The sequence below is a fragment of the Tetrao urogallus genome, assembly GCF_951394365.1.
Source record: "Tetrao urogallus genome assembly, chromosome: 5".
Taxonomy (NCBI): domain Eukaryota; kingdom Metazoa; phylum Chordata; class Aves; order Galliformes; family Phasianidae; genus Tetrao; species Tetrao urogallus.
Window position 1 is genome coordinate 60,599,950 of NC_136818.1, and position 21,535 is coordinate 60,621,484.

A 21,535-nucleotide genomic window follows, 5' to 3' on the forward strand; every position below is an offset into this window, starting at 1 on the left:
TGATGTCAGCAACTGAGCAGTGAACTGAGTGAGACTGCTCTTGATAGATGCATTTGTGTAATTCATAAGTAGATTATTCACAAATCACAAAATTCATCTCTACAAAGAGAGGAATACACTCAAATAGGTTGATAGTTCACCTGAGGCTTCAAAATTCACAGGATTACTGTCTGCCAGACAAAAGGTAATGAGATTAACATACCTGGAAATACACTCAGAACTAGTATAGCAAGAAACCACTAATTCAGAAGACAGTTTTTACAATCTCACTGTGCACACAAGTATAAAAGTGATTAATTTCATTTGGTGACTAAGCTAAGGTAAAGGAAGAATTATTTCCATCCAAACAAAAAAAAGAGGCTTTTCTCTGCTGAAATTAAGCAATACTAAATTATTTTCTGGAGAATAAAGACTAGGTATTTCCTTTGAGTTTTTCAGACTTTTTAAATCTTTAAATGTATTTCACTAATTAGAAAGATTAGAAAGTTTAGGACATATTTAGATAAGCATGCAACTGTTGAGAATTTAAAAAACAATTTTTGATAGAGACAGTGTTAGCAGCATATGTTTAGAATGGAAATCAAGTCTCAATTTAGGAAAAAGTGTCAATTCTTACTATTTTGCCTAATCAGAAGATAAAACCCCTCTTACCGTAATGCAGAGTAAACTCCCAAAGATAAGAAGGAATAGTCTGGATCATAGTACAGATAGACAGAGGACACGCAGCAGGGCAGGATATCAATGACACCCACAGCTATTATCTTCCCATCCAGCCAGTACTGCTGGTGAAAAGAGCCATAGCCACAGTCTGGTCCATTTGGTGGATTCTCTGCCTGAGGAAAAACAGGATATCATTATCAGACTGGTAGATTTCCAGCATAAAAAAACAACAATTTTAGGGATTTTAAAAGAAAATACTGTGAGAAGTCTTTCCTGCTATGCACGCTTAGAGAAAGGAAATCAAAAACTTGAGAAACAAGGGAAGCTATTAATTCTCTCTATTGTTTTTGACTGTTACTGTAGAATAGAATTGTAGAGTCACAGAATAACCCAAGTGGGCAGGGACCCATTAGGACCATCGAGTCCAACCCCAGCTCCACATAGCATCACCCAAACCCAGTGTCTGAGAGTGGTGTCCCAGGACTCCCCTGAGCTCTGGCAGCTCGGGGCCACAACCACTGCTCTCTGGGGCAGAGCTTTTCCCTAACCCTCACCTCCATACCATCCCTCAGGCCCTGTCACAGACCCCATGGAGCAGAGCGTAGTGCTGCCCCTCTTTACCCTGTGAGGATCTGTGGGCTGCCATGAGGGCTCCCCTCAGCCTGCTCTGCTCCATCTTGGTTGCGTATCCATGATCAGCCTTTGGTCACAGAAGTTCAGTTTCTCAGTGCAGCCACTGAGATTCTTTGAGAATAGGTTTATAAAAAGCACTTATCAGCTCACTATGTAGGATTTACTCTTTATGACCAACTAAAGAACTTTTATCTAAAAGCCTGGAGCTCTCTGTTGCCTCAGAACTTGGAGATTCTTGCTGTCAGCCCACAAAGAGCAGCTCCTGCCAAATCACTGCTGATGTGCACTGGGCTTTGAACACACAGCAAAGTACACTTCCACACTGGGTAGAAGCACCTAAGCCAGGATGCCTCAAATTACAAAGAAAATTATCTCCTAATTTAAATTGTATTGTGCAATCAACTCGGCATGCCTTTTCCTCCAACATTAAGATACTTTAATCCTGAATTTCGCAGTGCTGAATTTAATTACCCACCTAGTTGTGTTTTTCACTGTATTGCCAGATCTTCAAAAAGCAGCTTCTCACTCAATAAATCTGACAATACTACCTGCTATTACCAACTGTTCTGCATTACAACAGCAGGAGGAGGGTTTAATCAAGTATTTTGATACAGTAGCGTAGACTGAAGAGATGACGGGCAGTAGAAGTTATTCTAATTGTTACCATGTGTGTCAAAAGAAATCAATCACTTGGACAAAAATCATTTCGACTGACTTACCCAACCAATAAGTCCTAAAATAAAGGCTGTACAATAAGGCATTTACATTTTTATTCATTCACATAGCGTAAAACTAGATATGTAGCTGAAGATACGAGTGAAATGATCAAATATTTGAGAGCTAAACCTGTAGAATCTTAGGATATTAGAGGGGGATACTGAGATACATGAAGCTGAGGTTCTTTTCATTTAGGAGAAGCCTACGCATTTGGTAATCACTGCTTCATACAGTATCCTCAACTTTTCACTAGAGCCAAATGAAATCACACGGCCAGTATTAAAGTTTTAAAGCTGGGACACAGTCAGAGTTTGAGAGCTTGGAATAAAGAGATTTTCTTTAGGAGTAACCTTAAGAGACCAGGTTAAGTTCTTAACCACCACAGTGCAGCAGGTGACTTAAAAAAAGGAAGAAATCCTAGGGGAAATGTCACTTGTAACTTAACACAGGCTGATTTAAATAACCAGATAAAACAGGTCGCGTTTCTTTTTCAAAAATTAATTGTATAGAAATTAATAAATGTGATGAAAGATTGTCTGCAATAACATGGAAAAGATTTTCTTCTACAGGTAAAAGACTGCTGTGTGCACGGGAGCTCAACCTTGGAATTGCACTGCATGGGTTCAGTCACATCTGCCAACTGCAGCATCAGCTCAGTTAAGAACTTTCAGTAAGGCATGAACTGCAGTATTATTCCATTAACTCAATTACAAAGAAATCCACAAACATAAAAGAGGCTGTGTTCTTTAGCAAGGATAACAAGCACAGTACTCATTTCAGGCAAAATGTTCAGGGATCTGTTACATAAAGTAAATAACATTTTTAAAAAGCACGTTCTCCTCCTCCTTGAGAAGTTTTCATACAATATAATCCTTTGTAGCATTTGTAAGTACTATGTTTTCTCCAATTTCTCAATGAATACTTGGCTCCTTTGCCTTGATTTCTCACATACCATCCAGGCCATTAGACACGTAACAGGCCCAGCATAGGAAATCCTCCCTATGAGCAGGTTATACCATTTCACATTGCTGATACAGCCACAGGGGACCACGACTGTCAAAGGCTATGTAAAATATACACGGGACATCACGCAGTTGAGTCCCAGCAGTGAAGGGAGCCCTTATCAACACAAAATAACACATTACCTTTATACTACAAAAACACGAGCTGCTCTTGCCACTGAGAACATCACCATTTCTCTGAGTAATGAATCAACAAATGTAACGTGAGAGATGTTACATAGAAAGAGATCAAACCCAATATCCTCTTACTTCCTCACGCAATTAACGATCAAATGGTAGGTGCTGCTTGTCATCTGAAACAAAAGCCCCACTATCCTACAGAACATACATAAAGAAGTACAAACATTTGAAATTAACTGTTTTGTTTATATTCATACAACTTATTTAATGCATATAATGAAAGGACTAAACACTAAAACTAGAACTAAAACTCAGGCGATGCGATTCAAGGCACAATTAAATGTGCTATATTAGGAACTATTAATACTCCCTAGTTTTCATAGCTATTTCTCCCCATATTTTCTTCATGAATGGGCGATTGATCGTAATTTATAATACGTTATTAACATTTAAATATTTAATACTGTCTGGCATTACATGTTGCCCTAATTAATACAATTCAATGTAATAAGTGCTTATAATGAAACTTCAGTGATGGTGAGAGCACTCAATTTTCTTCAAAGCACATTGGTCTTTCACTTTACTTCTAATACATTTCAGTGTTATTAATATAGAAATTAGACTAGTTAACCCCTAACCCAGACTGGTGTGCAACTACAGAAGGCACTGTACCATCCCCCATGAAAATGTGTCTTAATCCTGATAACTACATGATAGTTTTTCTCTGGGAGGTTTCATGAAATCTCCTACTTGGAACATTTCCATTTTGCTCTCTGCTGTGGATGGAAGAAGGAAAAAAAAACCTGTGAAATCCATGTTACCCTACACAAAGAAAAATTATAAAAAAGCAACCAGGAAGCTCTTGATTTCTACCTCAAGTGGAAATTATTTGCCAACGTGAAGTGATAAATTCCAGTTCTTCTCCCAAAGGCACGCACACAAAACCTACCATATGGTAGTTTTCTATCTTGCTTGGCTATTAACATACCTCCAGTTCACCACTGTCTCCTCCTTTCATTAGGGATTAGTGGAGATGCAGCCTACAAACATAGGCTGTGTCAGCAGAGATGTGGCACTACAGGCTTCCATCCAAACAAGAGGGGGAAAAAAATAAGAAAAAAAGAAAACCCAGCAATGCACCCTCAAATCAAAACAGTACCTACAGCACCAGCAGCTCAAGGGAGGTGTTGGTAGCTCTGCTGCATACTTCCCCCCTCCCTATGCCACACTGGTAAAGATGCAACTGGAACACTGGGTCCTGTACAGGGAAATACAGACTGACTTGTGAAGGGCCATAAAAATGATTAAGGACTGGAGCATCTGATGCACAAGGAGAGAGCTGAGATCCTTCAGCATCAAAATCAGGTGACCCAGGGGAAGGTTTTGTTTATATGTATAACACCTGACAGGAGGGAATAAAGATGAGGGAGCCAGACTCTTCTCACTAGTGCCCACTGACAGGACAGGAAGCAATGGGCTCTACATAAAAAACAGACAAAATTCACCCTGAACAAGAAAACTTTTCTATTACAAGCATGCTTCAACACTGCCACAGACTGTGCCAGCACGAGCTGAGTGCAAAGATGCACAGAGAGATCCTGTAATGCTGAGTGATTAAAGAGACAGTAGAAATACCAAGCATTCATAAATACCACATGAAATGCACTAAAAAAAACACGTTGCTATATGCACATCCAAAACAAAGGGTGATTAGCCATGCTGGTTTTTTTGTAGGGAGCCCTGCAAGGTGCTCAAGGCCAGGCGAGATGGGGCCTGGGCAGCCTGTTGTAGTGAGGGGCAGTCAGACCATGGCAGAGAATTGTAGAATGATGACCCTAAGGATCATCAAGTGCCAACCCCCTGCCATGGCAGGGCCACCAACCTCCAGAAAACCATCCAGAGGATTGGAACTGCATGGACTCTAAGGTCCCTTCCAACCCAACCATCCTGTGATTCCAATGGTAAGCCATTCTCCTGTGCTGAGCCACTGGGGTAAAAGACAAATATTCAGATATAGCTTCTAAGAGGAAAGGAACGCCAAACAAAAAACAAAATCAGTTCTCTACTGTACCCTGTTTACTGCTAGAAAATGGCATGGTTTCCTGCTACTACATACTGTATCATTTTTTTAAAACTATTCATTTTTCTTTATGCCAGAGCCCATAGCCAAAACTGAAACTAAACACAGCAGCAAAATAAAGAAATAAAGACAGGAAGAGTTTGGGCATCAATACTTATTTGCAGTTAATAATGATATTAATTTTTTTTTTTTAATTACAAATTGAAATCATGTAAGGCTTAAAATTGATTCCAAATTATTTTTGTTCCAAAGAGTAAACAGACTGCTCACTACTAGATTTCCTTGTGGCAACTGTTTCAGAATAAAGAATTTCAAGAATCTCTTGGCCTCTGATACAAAACCCCTTTTATTTAACTTCATCTAATTGAAGACATCTGTAGTGGTGCCACACAAAATTTAATTCAAGCTTCAAAATGTCAATAAAAAGTGTCTGTAAGAAACAATACTGGCATAAACCTGGCGGGGAAGCGTGCATCAACATCTACGTAGCCATACAAAATTAAGAATATAATAGCAGTCTGCTGCCTGAGTTGACGAGGTGATAAAAGCCCTTTTCCTATAAAGCCTAATGAGCTCTATTACTCTTCAGCTTTCAGGAATGCAAAGGCCAGTGGACTCAGCAGAGTAAAAGCAACAAACTCTCCACACATGGATTCATTCAAACTGCGACATATCGCATTACCAGCATAATTACTATAACCTGACAATTTCATTACAGTCACGCTGTACTTAACTCTTTAAGACTAACAAGAAAGACAGCGAAACAGATCTACAACGGTTTGCTTGTTGGAAAAGAAACAGCAGCATCTCTCCTCAACTTTTAACTCGGACTGAAGTCAAATACAAGGTCAGTAAATTACTTAGTAATATTTCTTTTAAAGAAAAGAACATAAGAGTACAGTAATTCCTGCCTTTTTTTTGTTTTTTTTCCTACTGCAGTGATATGAAATTCAGCGTAGCTCATTATTCAGCTCCTCAAACTCCTTTACAGATTCAGCGTTACCTTCCTTACTGGCTGCTGATGATACAACGCCGTGACGCCCTCCCGTGCCATCTATACCCACGATGCACCAATTACAGCAAATAAAAAGGGAAGAACACACTCACTTCACAGCTCATGTCTAGAATTAATGCTTACCTCAAGGGGAGAATCACAGAGGAATCGTGTGAACTGCATCAAGGTAGATACATCAAAAATGTGCCCCAGAAGACGGTCCAAATATGCAAAGTAGAAAAACAAGAATATTAGTAATACTTCAGGATACATTGCAGCTCAGACAAGCATATGCTCTCAAAGCATTAAAATTACAAAAAAAAACCAACAGATTTTAGGAATTGAAATAAAGTTTCCCAACAAATTCCCACCTTCTGTTTTGTGAACAAGAAAACATCTAATTATCCAAGTCACTTAACTTCTATAAGATAGAAGATATTTAGAAGTGAGATGAGAGAGAATTATCACCCTGTAACACAGATCTGCCATTTATTCTAAATTACACACTGCTTTTCTATGGGACCCCCTGCAACAGGAAGCTCTTTCCCATAGTTCCATCGTGCATGTCCCATCACTAAAGGATGGGGCTTAGGGCCATCACGTCTGTGATATAAATTAATCAAGGCTATTTGCAATCACAATCAGAAGCAAGCCTGATCAAATTTAAAGTTGGAAGGGAAAAACAAAAAAAATCAACTTCCTGAAAGTGCAAATATTTTCAAGACTAGATTCTTTACTCAGTATGAAATGTTGTGCTACAAATAATCAAACAATAGGCAAGCTTTTAATGAACTGGAGCTTGTTCAAGATTCTAAGAGCAGTAAAATATAATAGCTGTTTACTCACCAGCATTTACATATTTGATACAAATACTTCCTTACTGGTAGACTCCACATAAAACATATTAAAAGATATTACAAAGTTCTGGTATGTATTTAACCCCAAAACATTCCTTCGTTAAACAGCTAAGTTTGTGTTACACAGTTCCCTCCCCTCCTGTAACGAGCTGAGTGATTTAATAAGTCAGTGGTTAACAAACTGTAAAGAATAATAAACAGGAACTTGAAATGTTCAGCTTGATAAAAAGAATATAATGATACCCACAAGAAAACTAACGACAAGATTTTTTTGGTCAAGAATCCTACAAATTCCTCAGCTAAATGAGAGGAGAGTTTTCTTCTTAAAGAGTTGCATCAAAAGGCAGGGGACTACTTGCAAAGCATTTCACCATCAGAAAGCTGTACTGCGTGAGTACTGAAGCCCTGGCACAGGTACCCAGAGAGGCTCTGGATGGAGATCTGCAAAGAGGAGACCCCAAACCCACCTGGATGTGGTCCTGGACACCCACATCAGCCTCAGCCACCCAGACTGCTCACTTCTCCCCATGCAAGGGACAAGAAGAAACAAGCAACACTAAGAAGTGCCAATACTACAAATAGCTGACTTAGGACGGAGTCCCATATACAACCTAAGCAGTTATAACTACTTCTTTTCTTCCAAAAGTGCTATAAATCAGGTTTTATTAACAAAAACACAGCCTCTGGTATATATATATATATATATATATATATATATCTGCTAACATTAAGTGGACCATTCCCAATGTAGTTCAAAGGGAACTTTAATGTCCTCTCGGATGCACTGAAAGGTATTCCAGTGCTGATGCTAAAAGAATCAGGGCTTCACAGAGTCAGCTTGCCCCCTCAGATACACAGTAATATTCTAGCTGACCTATGAATAAGTGATAAACTTTTGGGATAAACACTGAATTTCTACTGAGCTGCTACTGAAAACAACGTAATGTGCATTTTCCATAATTGGCAGTTTAGATGTGTTCATCACAGAGCAGCGGATACCCTAAATTACTGAGTTTAGAAAAACAAGTTGTTGCGATATCTGAATTCAGTTCCAAAATTTTTTATGATTTGCTGGATAGGGACAGAGAGCACGATGGGAAGAAGCCATAGACAGTATTTGAGGAGAAGAAAAGTAACTCAAAATTTGAATTATCGAGTTGTGCTCCCATAAATAAAGAACAGACATTTACAAATTCCTCCGGTGCTCGTGCATCAGTCACTACAGCCAATGCCTTTAGAATGTGCAGGCACCAGAAGAATAAGCCATGTGTTATTCATTTTGATGTCAGAAGACCCCCAATAGTTCTTAATCTGTAACTTTAGCTTTATAGTGCAAGTCAAACCCTATGGGTGAGAGAACCGAGCCAACAACACTTTTCAAATAGCTGTATGGATTCTCCAGGCCCCACATTGGGTGGGGGGGGACGTTCCAAGTGTTCCAAGCATAACTTCTGCTTGCAACCGTCTCCACTGGTGGCTAGAAAAAGAATTTACTGCACTTGAATTTGTACCACAGGCTTAGCGGAATGAAACACTGCAAGTTTTATTACAGATTAGTTCATCCCTTTATATTTGTTGAAGTTCTCGGGTCAGATCGGTTTCTTAATCAAAGTCGAGAAAGCTTCAGGAAATTGTGAATCAAATGAAGCGTTTCATTTGATAAAGAAGAATTTAATTCACACACAAAGTGGGAAAATAACAGCTATTTTAGATGTGCTGACCTCTGTTGTTGTCATCTCAACCCATACTCTCCCCTCACACCACCAAAACCACAACACCCATTGTAACTTAAGAGTACACCTTGTCTTCATGTGTACTTAAACTCAACTATACATGAGATTCATTTTCTCATGTGACAAACTCATTTCTATGACTGCAGGATTATTATGAACACAACCCAAAAAACAATCCAATGAACCATGAAAGAAATGCAGTCAAAAGCTGGTGTTTATGTAAAATAAATCAACCTGTCACACAGGCACAATTGAAATTCCTTCCACAAAGTCATACTTTTCTAATTTTAATTTCAAATTGAATTATGTAAGCTTCAATCTTGTAAAAACCATATATGTGAAACAGCAAGATTCTTTCTTTGGTGCAAATTAATTTCAGTTGCCATAAAGAAGCCATCACAGCGACAAGAACACCAGGAAAGAAGTTCAAACAAAAGTGAGAGAAGATGACAATGCTAAAGATTAAAATTGAAAGGAGAGGGCAGAAAGACAACTGAGTAAAAGCACATGCACACCTTTAAAAAGCTGCAATAAAACTGCAAGGCTGCACAGGCAAAGGAAGCCATTCAGACGCTTTGGATGCCAACCCAGCATGGGTTTCACCTGGTAACTCAGTAACTTACAAGTTTAAATAAATACATCTTTGCTGTCAAACATGAACTCTCCTTGTTCATCTTCACTTGCAGAGCAACAGAAATAAGAAATATGCAGTTAAAAAAAACCCTTTAGTAGCCACAGACCCAAAGCTGAAAAAGGAGCATTTAGAAGACAGTCAATAGGGAAAGAGTCAATTTGAAGTTTTGGTTGTTTGTCTTAAGTGCAGTTTTCATAGCAAGGATTATCAGACTGATGAAACAAGTAAATGTTGTCCCATCACCAATTATATTTCAGAATTACTATTTCAGTTTATTACGGAGTGACCAAAATCACTGTGACTTTGTCTCCTAAGAGAACATTATTCTTAAAATAATGGAGATTTGTTGCAGTAAAGTGCTTATATGGAAAACTCAGTGCCAACATAAGGAAAACCATGTAAACTGGGATGCAAAAACTAAATTGAAATGCTATGGGCAATTGGCTTAGTTGACTGGACACCTAAACGTTTGGGCTCTTACAGGCATTTAAAGAATAAAATTAATGGATCCACAGCAGAAGGCCATAGAGAATGGAGCAGGCAGACAAGCACCAGCTCTGTAATCAGCACAGTAAGAGACCCCCATGGCAAAGGGACTGGGCTCACCATGAGGAGCCAGTCAGCAGTGAGCACTGCCATTGACTCCAGTGACTGAAGAAGTCATGCAAGAGCATTCTAAAAGTGTGCTGCTGCCTAGGCAAGCTGAGGGGGCTACAATAACCACAAGGACATGGTTTGTCTTTCACACATTCTCTCACTAGCCAAAGAAATGGGAGACTAGGTTAGAGTGACCTAAGGGTTTGGAGCTTGCTGCTGATACCAACTTGGAGTTGATCAGCTTGTGCTCCTCAGCACTTCCTAGGCTCCTTGCTCAGTTTCCAATAGTAGCTCAAGTGTGTTTCTGGGAGGCTATGTAAGAAACTGGAAAAGAAAAAAAGCAAACATTCCTATTTCAGTAATTTTTTGCACCTTTTCAAACAGCGTATCTTTTGTGTGTTGCTAAATTCTTTTCTTCCAAGACAAATATTTGGTTAAGCACAAAGTAAAGCGAGTGTCCAGCCAGCTCTGCAGAGGGAACTGACACAGATACACTATTCTTCTACAAGCTTGTCATTATAAAACGCCCATGAAAAGTTAAATAACTTGCTCCAGTAGGTCCAAACAACAATAAACTGTTCTCTCTGGCTCCTTGTGGTAACTACTGTAGATTTTTTTTTTTTATGATTATTTATGGAAAATTGTATTGCTGCACATAGCTTGTTTCAGTCACACTTCAGCCCTTTTCCTTAGAGGCAAACACTACCATAAGACTGAAAAATCATATTAATGAAGTAGGCATATAGTGCCATGTTTCAAAGCTCACACAACAGCCAGTAAGTGTGCCAGAAAAGAGGCAGGGAGAAGAAAAATGCTGCATTTCTAATATTTACGTGGCAAAATATCATGTAAAAACTGCACAGCACAAGAACTGAATACAGCTTAGGAGCAAAAGCAGCCAACAGCTACATTGTGTATATATTTTCAGTGCATACATAAGGTGAAGTAGATACTGTGTTGACAACTTGTACTCCAAGAAGGATGTTAAGGACAAGATGGGAACAAAAACGCAATGCTTCTGGTGAGATGGAAACTTAGCTGTTAGGAGAGATCCCACGTTCTGCCCAAATTACCCAGGGATTACATCACTGCAATCAGAACTTTGCTTTCTTGTCACAGAAGGGCCAAGAAGTTCTCAGTTGTATCCGTTCTGTTTACAAACTTTGCCTCTGGGGCTGGCCAGCTCCACATCTGCATCCACCATTCAAAAACCAAGAAAAGCACTTTAACAGTTTGTGTATATAAAACACCGAAGCTGGTAGCAAAACATTCTGAACCATTTCTGTTAACCATCCTAAAGCTGGGCTATTTGAATCACAGTATCTCCCACATTTACACTCAGCAAAGCCCTCCTTTCAACTGCTCCAAGGAAAGCCAGGTATCAGGCTGTCACGCAGAAGTAGAATTATATACAAACACAGCTTTCTCTTAGCACAGCAGAATTCAAGCCAGAATCTGTTCCAGGCAGTGACACATCAATGGAGAAAGCTGCCCCAGTAGCACTACTTCACACCAATGCTTGATCCAGTCACCAAAGTGTTTCTGTCTCAGAGTCTGTACAAACATACACAAAACTCACTCTTCTACCTTATTCTTGCAACGTTATTTGATAACATTAACCTGTACATTTTCTTAAAGTGGCCAAAAATAAAAGGAAGTACCATCAGAACAGCACAGCCCCACAGAGCATGAAGCATAACCTTTGCTGAGTTGGTAGTACAGCTGCATCAGGGATGCTAGCAAGGAATTTGGACCCAAAGTGCCTGGAACACTTTCTGCCAGCAGTCCTTTAAATCAGAATTTGTGATAAATGATAGAATCATATGCTCATATTCCTTACTCCAATTATTTGAGAACATATTAAGTTTTCATGGGAACTCATGGAATCATGGAATTGTTTGAGATGTGATGCCTTCAAATGCTACCTGGTCCAACTCCCCTCTGATGAACATAGACATCTACATCTAGATCAGGGTGTTAAATCCGGGTTGTAAAACCAAATCCAGATCCCAAACACCAACAGAACCTACTCCTAACTTCTGATTCTTCTCAAGTCCCACAGTGCCTCACTTCCCAAGCCCTGTCTACAGGCTCCCTCCATCTAGCAGCTGTGCAATGCAAGGAATCCACACCTGACTCAACCTGAGCAGCTGACACAGGTATGGCTCCATCACCAGTCACAGCCCTTCACACTGCAGTCAGAGCAATGCTGAACAATGGAAGCTATACACTGAACTATATACTATGGTTGTTCCAGTGAAAATTAAGGCAGTAGCCATCAAGCCTGCAAGTAAAAAATATTATTTCATATTAAATTGGAAAGAAAAATGTGTTTCAATTGTGCTTTGTTTGGGGATAAGAGTCGATTTAACTGACTGCCTGTAGGACCAAGACCCAAGGAAAATACAAGCTGTCAGAGCTGATGAAGTTCACTGTGTGCATAAATCAAGTCTCACTATTATAACAAATAAATAGCCAACATCTCACTATTTTTACAACACTAATGGTACTAAATAGCTGAGAATAAGTGTTTGCAATAGCATTACAGCTTTTTTCTTCTCTATACTGCATCAAGTTCAATGCAGACAGAGCAAGCTCTGCCAGATGGAAAAGAAAAGCCACAAGGCAACAATAACACTGTAGTTCATAGAATCACAGAATGGCCTGGGTTGCAAAGGCCCACAGTGCTCATCCAGTTCCAACCCCTGCTGTGTGCAGGTCGCCAACCAGCAGCCCAGGCTGCCCAGAGCCACATCCAGCCTGGCCTTGAATGCCTGCAGGGATGGGGCATCCACAGCCTCCTTGGGCAACCTGTGCCAGTGCCTCACCACCCTCTGGCTGAAAAACTTCCTCTTAATATCCAACCTAAATCTCCCCTAAATGCATATGTATGCATCAGAAGAGAACAACTTGGGATGAACCAAACTTGATTTTAAAATACAATGAACAACTTTGATACCTCTGCTATAATATTTTAATATAAACTAACTGCAATACACAGTCTTGCATGCAGGAACTCTTATAAAGACTACTGACAAAAATGCAGGCCATATTTTACTATGCCACCCAGAAAAAATAATCCAATGCTATTCAAATGCCTGTTGCTGAATTTCAAGACCAAAACGCATTTATCCATTTCATTATGCAGAAATTATGACAAAGCTATATTCACACACACACATGCAGGGTAAATCTATGATTCTATGATTCTAAATCTGGTTGCTGCAGTACCCAGATTAACTCCCAGAATGCAAGTCTGGCAGACTTGCCCAAACAAGACATCTTCCTGTGTAAGTGGGCAGCAAAGACATTACCAAACTGAATTTCATGTCACCCAGCAGCACAAAGAGGAGGCAAATAGCCCTATTCTTTTTTATACCTTTTATTCCAGCCTAATTCAACACACCCTAGGAGTGAATTCTAGCAAGCACAGAGACATAAAGATGTCCTTATTGATGAAGATAGTGTTGAGAATCCAACTCGTATATACTTATGCAAGGACTAAAAAAACAAGTGTCACAAAAAAAAAAAAAAGACACACACGAGTAAATACAGCAAAGCATGCATTCATTATCTAATGAGGTAAATCAAGGATGTGAGGGCTTTTTTTTTAGCCTTTCTTCCATTAAGAAAAAAAGCAAAAACAAACAAAAAACCCTATGGTCTCTCTATTCTCCACTTGACTTCCTTTTTTTGTAACTTAGAAACTCTCCTGCTCTATCAGTTTGATTGATATTTTTCTGTTGTTCAGATCACAGATAGATATTCACTATAATTTTATCTCTGCTTCTTTACAAAATGAGACTAGAATTTGAGAATTACAGAATTAGCTAAAACAAGCAGAATTTCTGCTTTAAACAGCACTGAAAATCTCATTTTAGACCCATTTCTGCTCTGAAGGAAGTGGTGGAAACATATGAAGTATTTCAAATTTCACAGAATCACAGAATCACTTCTTTACAAGGAGAGTGGTTAGGCCCTGGAACAGGCTGCCCAGGGAGGTTGTGGATGCCCCATCCTTGGACGTGTTCAAGGCCAGGCTGGATGGGGTCCTGGGCAACCTGATCTAAATGTGTATGTTTGGTGGCCCTGCTAGGCAGGGGGGTTGGAACTACATGATCCTTGAGGTCCCTTCCAACCCCGGTGATTCTGATTCTGAGACAAAGCTATATTATCAAGATTCATTATATTTCTTATGACAGCTAAAGAAAAAAGGGGACAAAGTGCCATTCATTACATTTATTTGCATAATCATGGTACTCTGGATCTGCTGATCAGCTTTGTGCTCCAGCTGATCTTTCACCAGAATACAGGGAAACAATGCTTGCTTAATGAAAGGATGCTCAGCTTACTGTCTCTCAGCTCATTACAGAGTTGTTCTTATTCAGGTTTTCCCAGGTTTCATTATTGTAATTCTTTTTCCCCCATTACAGCTCAATATTTTTCCCTGAAAATAAATGCAACTTTACCACCCAAGCAGAAAAAAAGAAAGTAACTTGTAAACATACAGACTCTTGTAATCGTTTACAATAGGGGATTTTTATAAGTGCAATATGTGAAATCGTGTATATAACACTGAATATAATCTTCCAGTACCTCTGCAAGGAAAAGTTTTATGGTAACAAGCAATAGCTCTATTTTATTCAGAACAGTGCACAACGACTGCTGCCCTGGAGTGCAAGGGAAAGATCTATGTACACAACTTCCAGGCAGAAGAAACACACAGGATGTGACAAACACCCTTCCCTTGCACATTTTCATCTCTTCTAAAAATGAGCACTTCAGGGATTTAACTCATCCAGGAGCAGCCTTGGACAAATTTGTTCAATAGGCAGCAATACACCGATTTCTCATGTCTGTATGTTAACTCATTCATTTACTCATTCACTGTTAATACTTTCCCACTTAATAGTGTCACAGAATCACAGAACCCTTAAGTGTGGAAGAGACCACAAAGATCCCCAAGCTGACCCATCCCCATCATGCCCACATCTCTCAGTGCAGCATCTCCACAGGTCTGGGACACCTCCAGAGATGGTGACTCCACCACCTCCTTGGACAATAATCTCTTGGGATTGCCTCCAAGTCTTTCAAATTTTCCCAATAGCCCATTTAAAGATAAGAATTAAGTATACTGGAATATCTCAGTGGTAAAATATACCCGCTAGTGGTCTGTATAAAGCAACAGCTTGTATTCTTGTCATTAGCCTTCATAAGAGTTCCTGCATACAAAATGCATATTAAGATATCACTAATTCGTAACACAGGCACAAGAGAGAGGTGAGTGGGTGCTGTCCTTTCAGCCAGCTTGATTTTCTGGAGCTTCATCACAGAAGCTGGAACTCAGCAGCCCAGCACAAAGCAGCTGGCTCAGAAGGAATTCTCATATTTTCTCTCTCATTCCACCGTTTCCAAACTTGGGATCAGCTTTAAAGATCATTATCAAGCACCTGCACTCTGCCAGGATAAGGATAGCATCCAAACACCACGTTAGGGTGAGCATGAGTCAGGTTAAAGAATAAACAGATAAGGCTTTGGCTTTTACCAAAGCATTTAAAATGCACAATCCTGCACTATCTTAAGTTACTCAGTGCCTTCAACAAGGTTATCAGAGTAGTAAAACAAGTAAGATGTTTGGGGTTTTTTTTGGGTTTTTTTTGGAAAGTATGGCCTAAATTAACACAAGGGACAAAACACTGTTTTGTTCAAGAGCCAAAGCATTCAGCAGGGTACAGCTGGCCAAAGTTAAATACAGTTTGCAAGGAGGTACTGAAGATAGCATAGTTGGATTTTTGTTCAAGAATCATTTGTATAAAGATTAAGAAAGGCAGTTTCAGAAATAAAAAGTAGATAGCATTACAACAATACGAGCTGTGCTACAGAAAGCTGCCAGAACATTACAGAAACCACCATCTCAAACATGAGACCACCACTGCAGGATGAGAAAACAAAAACCACTGTAGTGACTGAGTACAGGAGCAAAAGGAGAGAACCAGCAATGCATTTTTAAAGATGCATTTTCAATAACAGAAAGCCAGGGACAGGACTACAGGATGCTGAATCAGAAATAATTGCATTTCTTTAAAACATGCAAAACACTACCAAAAAATTGCAGATAGCTTTTATGTAGTTATTTTGCTGCAGAAAGTATTTTAATAGACCTACTAGAGGTTGACCAGTATCTGAACCCAACTAGATGTTAAGAGCAGCATGAACAGGACTTCTAATCTGCACACCTTTAGTCACAAGTGGAACTCAATCTTACAGCTGCTGCTGGAGTAGAAATTGCCAGCTTTGGAGTAAGAGCTGATAGCCCCACATGCATCAAAAACAAACTTCATCCAGAAAATCTTCACTGCTAGGTGAACTCAGTCACAGAGCTCTTTCCTATTTCGTTTATACTATTAAATAGCTGGGCTGGACAAACCTGCATGCTTCAGAAACACAGCCTGCTGGACTTGGTGCCGTTCCACAGAGCAGGAGGCAGAAGTGCTTTTCATGGGCCACTAAAGAAGTTACTTATTGGGAAGGCAGTTTGTCTCCTTAATTACACGGAATGTTTATTTTCTAGCATTTCATTCAGCAGTTAATAAACTGCTTTACAACCTCAACCATAACATCTTCTCACTGTCACGCACAGACAAGCTCACACTGTAAAATCACAGCCAGACATGGCTTTGAAGGGAGCACTATTAAAATGAAGGATGCAGGGGGTTGTTAAAGGTTTGCTGACAGCAAAACTTGGATTTACAAACCTGGAAGAGAGGTTTCCTGCTTCCCAAACGTCACACTTTGAAAAGAGAAGCATTACTGGAACTATCTCTTCTGCCTCCTCACTTCAAATCTTGATGGAAAATTGTATACACGTTGCATTGGTGCAAAAAGACCTTCTTCCATATTCACTGAGCAATAATCAGCTTCATGGTTCACGTATGTTAATACTGTGAACCATTCCATAACTTTCCATATCAGTGTTATTTTAAATTAACCACCAAAATTATAAATTCCTTCCCAAAATTGCTTTTTAATGCAATATAGTTAATATGAAAACTAGTCTAGCTAATGCAGGCAGTTGTAATGCCAACAACTTCAGAATATATTCCAAAGAGGACTTGTTAATATATCCCACAATAATCTTTGTTGGATTCTGAATTTAAGTGTAGGCTGGTTTCTGAATACGAAACGTTCAGCCAAATATAAAATTGAATGCTTTTCCTAACCTAGAAATTCCCCACATATACAAGAGTACAGGGCTCTCTCTGAAAGAGGCTCAACAACTCGGAGGTTCATCTACCATACACAGATATACGTGCACAGATTAAAAGCTAGATTTCAGATCCAAAGAAAAACCCGGGATATTTGCCATTTTAAGAGACCCAAAGCAGACCTGTTAGTACTCTGAGAAAGCCCTGTGCATAATACAGAATTTCATTTTACCTATCCTTGAAAGAAATGCCTGGCTCCATAATGTCTATATGGCATAAAGTCTGAAAAAGAGCAAGAAAGAATTAGGGCTTTCAGATAGCACTTCCCACTGTCCTTCTAAATAGCTTGGAGCAGTTTCACCCTACTCAGTATCGTCCATTCTTAGAGGTTCCAATAGTTCTCCTCCACAAAGATTAAGTATTAGGGCCCCTAAAACAGATTAAAATACTTTGTGTAATGATGAGTGATTTGGACCATCAAACCCAAGCCTAAACCAAGCCATATACTCTTCCCCAAAAGGGATTAGATGAACAGGGCACCAGGTGCCATTCAGAACCGAGCTGTAAGCAGTTATTGATACTGTCCTTGATTCATGATGAGCCTTTTATTTAAAAACCAACTGAACAATTAAGTAGACATAGGAAGTTCTTACCACCCTGTCAATGCAACAACACAATTTGAATAGTAAAGGCATGCTAGTGTATCTAAGCCTTAAGGCTAAAATACAATCACTGTAGCAGACAAATGAAGTCACAGATCAAGTAATGCTTCCTACAAATCTATTAAATAGGTCAGAATTTCCTGACATATTTCCAATGTTTGCCACGTTAAAACTAACTCCATTTATATGAGAAATTGAGAAAAAGGCAGCAATTACTGTTGTTGTAAGTCTCACTATGTTACAAAACAAAGTGAAATAAAGTTTATGGCTTTCCACAGTAGCGCTGCAGAGATCTTACAAACATGCTCCCCTTACATTCTCTCCAACTAAAGCCAAAAATGGTTATGTAGTTTTATTATTCTACCTGGAAAGCAGCCACAGTTTGCTAGATATCACTTCTGCAAGTCTTGCTCTTAAGAACCAAAAGCTCTGGCAGATCAATACTCAAGCCTTACATTTGCATAGAAATGATGGATCTGAGGTACCAGCTTTGTTAATTTCGCTAATGGAAACATTGCAGCACCTGCCAAAGAACCAGAAGATGGCTGCTTGCTCAGAACCCCACTTGTCTTTTTGTTTTAAGCCTTGTTAGATTTGGATTAGCATCCTACAAACAACTTTTCCTATTGTAGAAGGCTCTTATTCATGCTCAATGCACTCTGAATCGAAGGCAACCAGCCCAGGTAGTATTTTTGCACTATTCCTACTGCAAACTTGGGTTCTAGTTAAGAGCTATGCTTGGCAGTAAAGCAGGACTAAAACTGAGATTTTTAAAGCCTTAACCTATTACAGAAAGCAAAGAAAAATTAAGGAAAAGCATGAAAGTAACAAACAACTTTAAAGCAGAAATACTTGTCATCAAAAAGGCACTTCCATACCCTTATCCCACTTCCAATAGAAATATTGCAGTTCCAAACCTCTTTAAAAATCCTGTAACAACAGTTCTACTTGACATGTTAGCGTTGCATGAGAACAGTGCTTCCTCCTTTCCCTCTAGTTCAGCTTTTCCTTATTAAAGCCTACAGCAGAAGCTTACTAAAAAACACAGAAGCTCCCTGTTTGTTTACATTTTCCCTCCCAAACTGAAACTCCAATATTTCAACAGTTAGAACCATTCTAGCAGATACCATCTCCCACCATTTAACTGCACAGTAAAAGTGTTTTCATAAAGGTGCATGCAGTGAACTGTACCTCATTTTCGCCACATTCAGAAGGTGTGTCCTTGTGTACAGCCATCTGATACTTGGCAAATAAAGTGGCTGACTGGTTGAAGGATGATTTGAACTGTGGGTCCTCAAAAGAGACAGGTACTAACCTCACCTTCAGAGCAAGGAAAATACAAGCATACTGTTTTGAGTGCATATAATCAGATAATATGCTTCTGAAGGTAAGGCTAGTGGAAGATCTTCTCCTATCCATTTCAAAGCCTTTGAAGTCAGTATTCTACTTTAAATGTAATAAAAAGTAAATCATCTATAGGGGAAAGTATATTTACATGGCAACTAACACTAACCTTAAGCTGACTGTTGATACCTCCATTAAAGAATAAAAATTATATAACACTAGAACACTCCAAAGCACCAGCTTACTCAACCTATTTTTTTTTTAGCCATGTATCTAAAAAACCAACAACAAATTTTTCAGTGTACAACTCCAAGAACTATTTAAAACTTTTAATTTCTAATGGCACATCACTTGACCCCAGTTTAGCTATTACATATTCTTGCTACGTACACTTTTCCCCCAAAACTCTGAAGTTTTTTTTCCCCTCAGTATTATTTGAGAGGTAATATATCCAGCACAGGTAACTATTACACATTGCCTGGTCATCACAAGAGGCAGCAACAATGTGTAATTTAGATAGAGTGAGCTGATCACTGCTTGAGGTGCTTAAACGGAAAATGAAGAGGTTTGCATAATTTAACTAACTAACCAAACTAACAACTTGTACGTGTGATAATTTCTCCACTCCCATGTTGGCCCTGATCATGTTTGCTCCTCCACATATGGATGCATTCAAACCAAAACCAATGAGACTACTTATCAGGGCAAGCATCCAGCCATTTTCAGTTCCTGGGAGATTTATATGTATAGGATCCATGATATTTTACCTCCAGAGCCTCATCTCTTTCATCTCTTATTCAATAGCACAGCCATCTAACTCTCAGCTTTTCCATCTGCAATTAAGACCAAATATCCAGAGCACTCAAAAAAGAGATGTCAAAGGTTTGCACTTTCAGAACGTCGATTGCACTTGATACAGTATTTTACATGCTCCTGAGTGTAAGATGGATATAAAATCCACAGTTGCTTCTGCTAGAATCTATGCAAGATGCATGAAATGGAGGGGGAAGCTGAGCTTTGCATACAATTCATTTGGCCTTCTGACCTGATTTATAGTTGGTTTATCAGGTGGGTCCTTGTGAATAACCATCTGGTAACGTTTATAGACCTGGTAAGACTCCTGAAATGTGGCTTTGAACTGTGAACTTGGCGGAGATGATCTCACCACCCTCACCTTCAGAAGAAGTTAAACATTTATTATTACAGTACCATGCAATAATTACACATTCATAACATATACAGGCATCACAACAGAGAGAATTTTTCACTTCCTGAAAAAGAGCCCTACCACTTCAATTAATATTAGACAACAGCCTTTCAATTTTTCTACTCATTTGACATTATTGAAGGCTTTTGTACGTAATTCAGTGTAAATACAAGGTTTTCAAACGATGAATGAACTGAAATGCCTATAGAAGAACCACATAAGTGGTTTTCAGGAACTAAGACCCACAAATGGGAAGCAGATTGACATTTTAAAGAGATTTTTGATACATCTTCAAATCTTCTGTTGCTGTGTTTTCTCATTGATGAGAAAATACTTGAAGGATTCATGCATTTGAAAGACTCACATCTGTCCTCTTTGGATCCAGACAGACCACATTTGCATTGCAATGGTCCTAGGAGGATTTCCAGGTATTTTTCAAATTAAAGGAGGAAGAGGAAACTCTGTTCCCCTATTCAATTACTAATTAATTTAGGTAGGAAATTGTGTCCTTCCTACCACCACCCTTACATACAAGAAAATAAATTTTAAAAATCCATAAATTAAACTGTTCTTAGTAAAAAAGATTGCTTCCTGACCAAAGGAATGCTATTATATGATGAATGGTGAATTTTCATTATGGTCATTCTCACAAATACCACTGGCTATAACATACAAAGAAAAATTTATCAACAACAGCAAGGAACAGTCTGAGAAGAAAAAACTGCTAGAATCATTCTCCTTCAAATTCTCCCTGCATCATCTTAATGAAAACATTCAGACAGGGCCACTTTACTTGTTAGGTGACATCACAAACCTGGAACAGTTAGCAATTACAGATCAGTTCCACGGTTTCTTGTCAGTTATTTAGAGTGCAATCTTTTAAGTCAGCACCATCTCAAATAAGTACCAGAAATACAATTCAAATTCAATTTTTAATTCCATTAGTAGCTAAAGGAAAAGGTACATATTCAGAAAGCTTTCCAGCTTCCTGAGAAAAAAGCATGTTTACAATTAACCAGCGTCAGCATGTCCAAAAGCCTTCCAGGTAACTACTTTTATAGTAAAAATGA

General features: G+C 39.0%; 1 protein-coding gene across 1 annotated transcript in view; it reads right to left on the reverse strand.

Annotated features, from left to right (window-relative positions):
* ATE1 (arginyltransferase 1) overlaps positions 1 to 21,535 on the reverse strand; it is a gene marked incomplete at both ends in the record, with an annotated part of 68,537 nt that overhangs the window by 36,286 nt on the left and 10,716 nt on the right. Inside the window, 4 exons of the mRNA XM_079535216.1 lie at positions 652 to 833; positions 6,371 to 6,403; positions 19,106 to 19,234; positions 20,304 to 20,432. Of these exons, the coding sequence (XP_079391342.1) occupies positions 652 to 833; positions 6,371 to 6,403; positions 19,106 to 19,234; positions 20,304 to 20,432 (473 nt within the window). The remainder of the gene's footprint in view (positions 1 to 651; positions 834 to 6,370; positions 6,404 to 19,105; positions 19,235 to 20,303; positions 20,433 to 21,535) is intronic.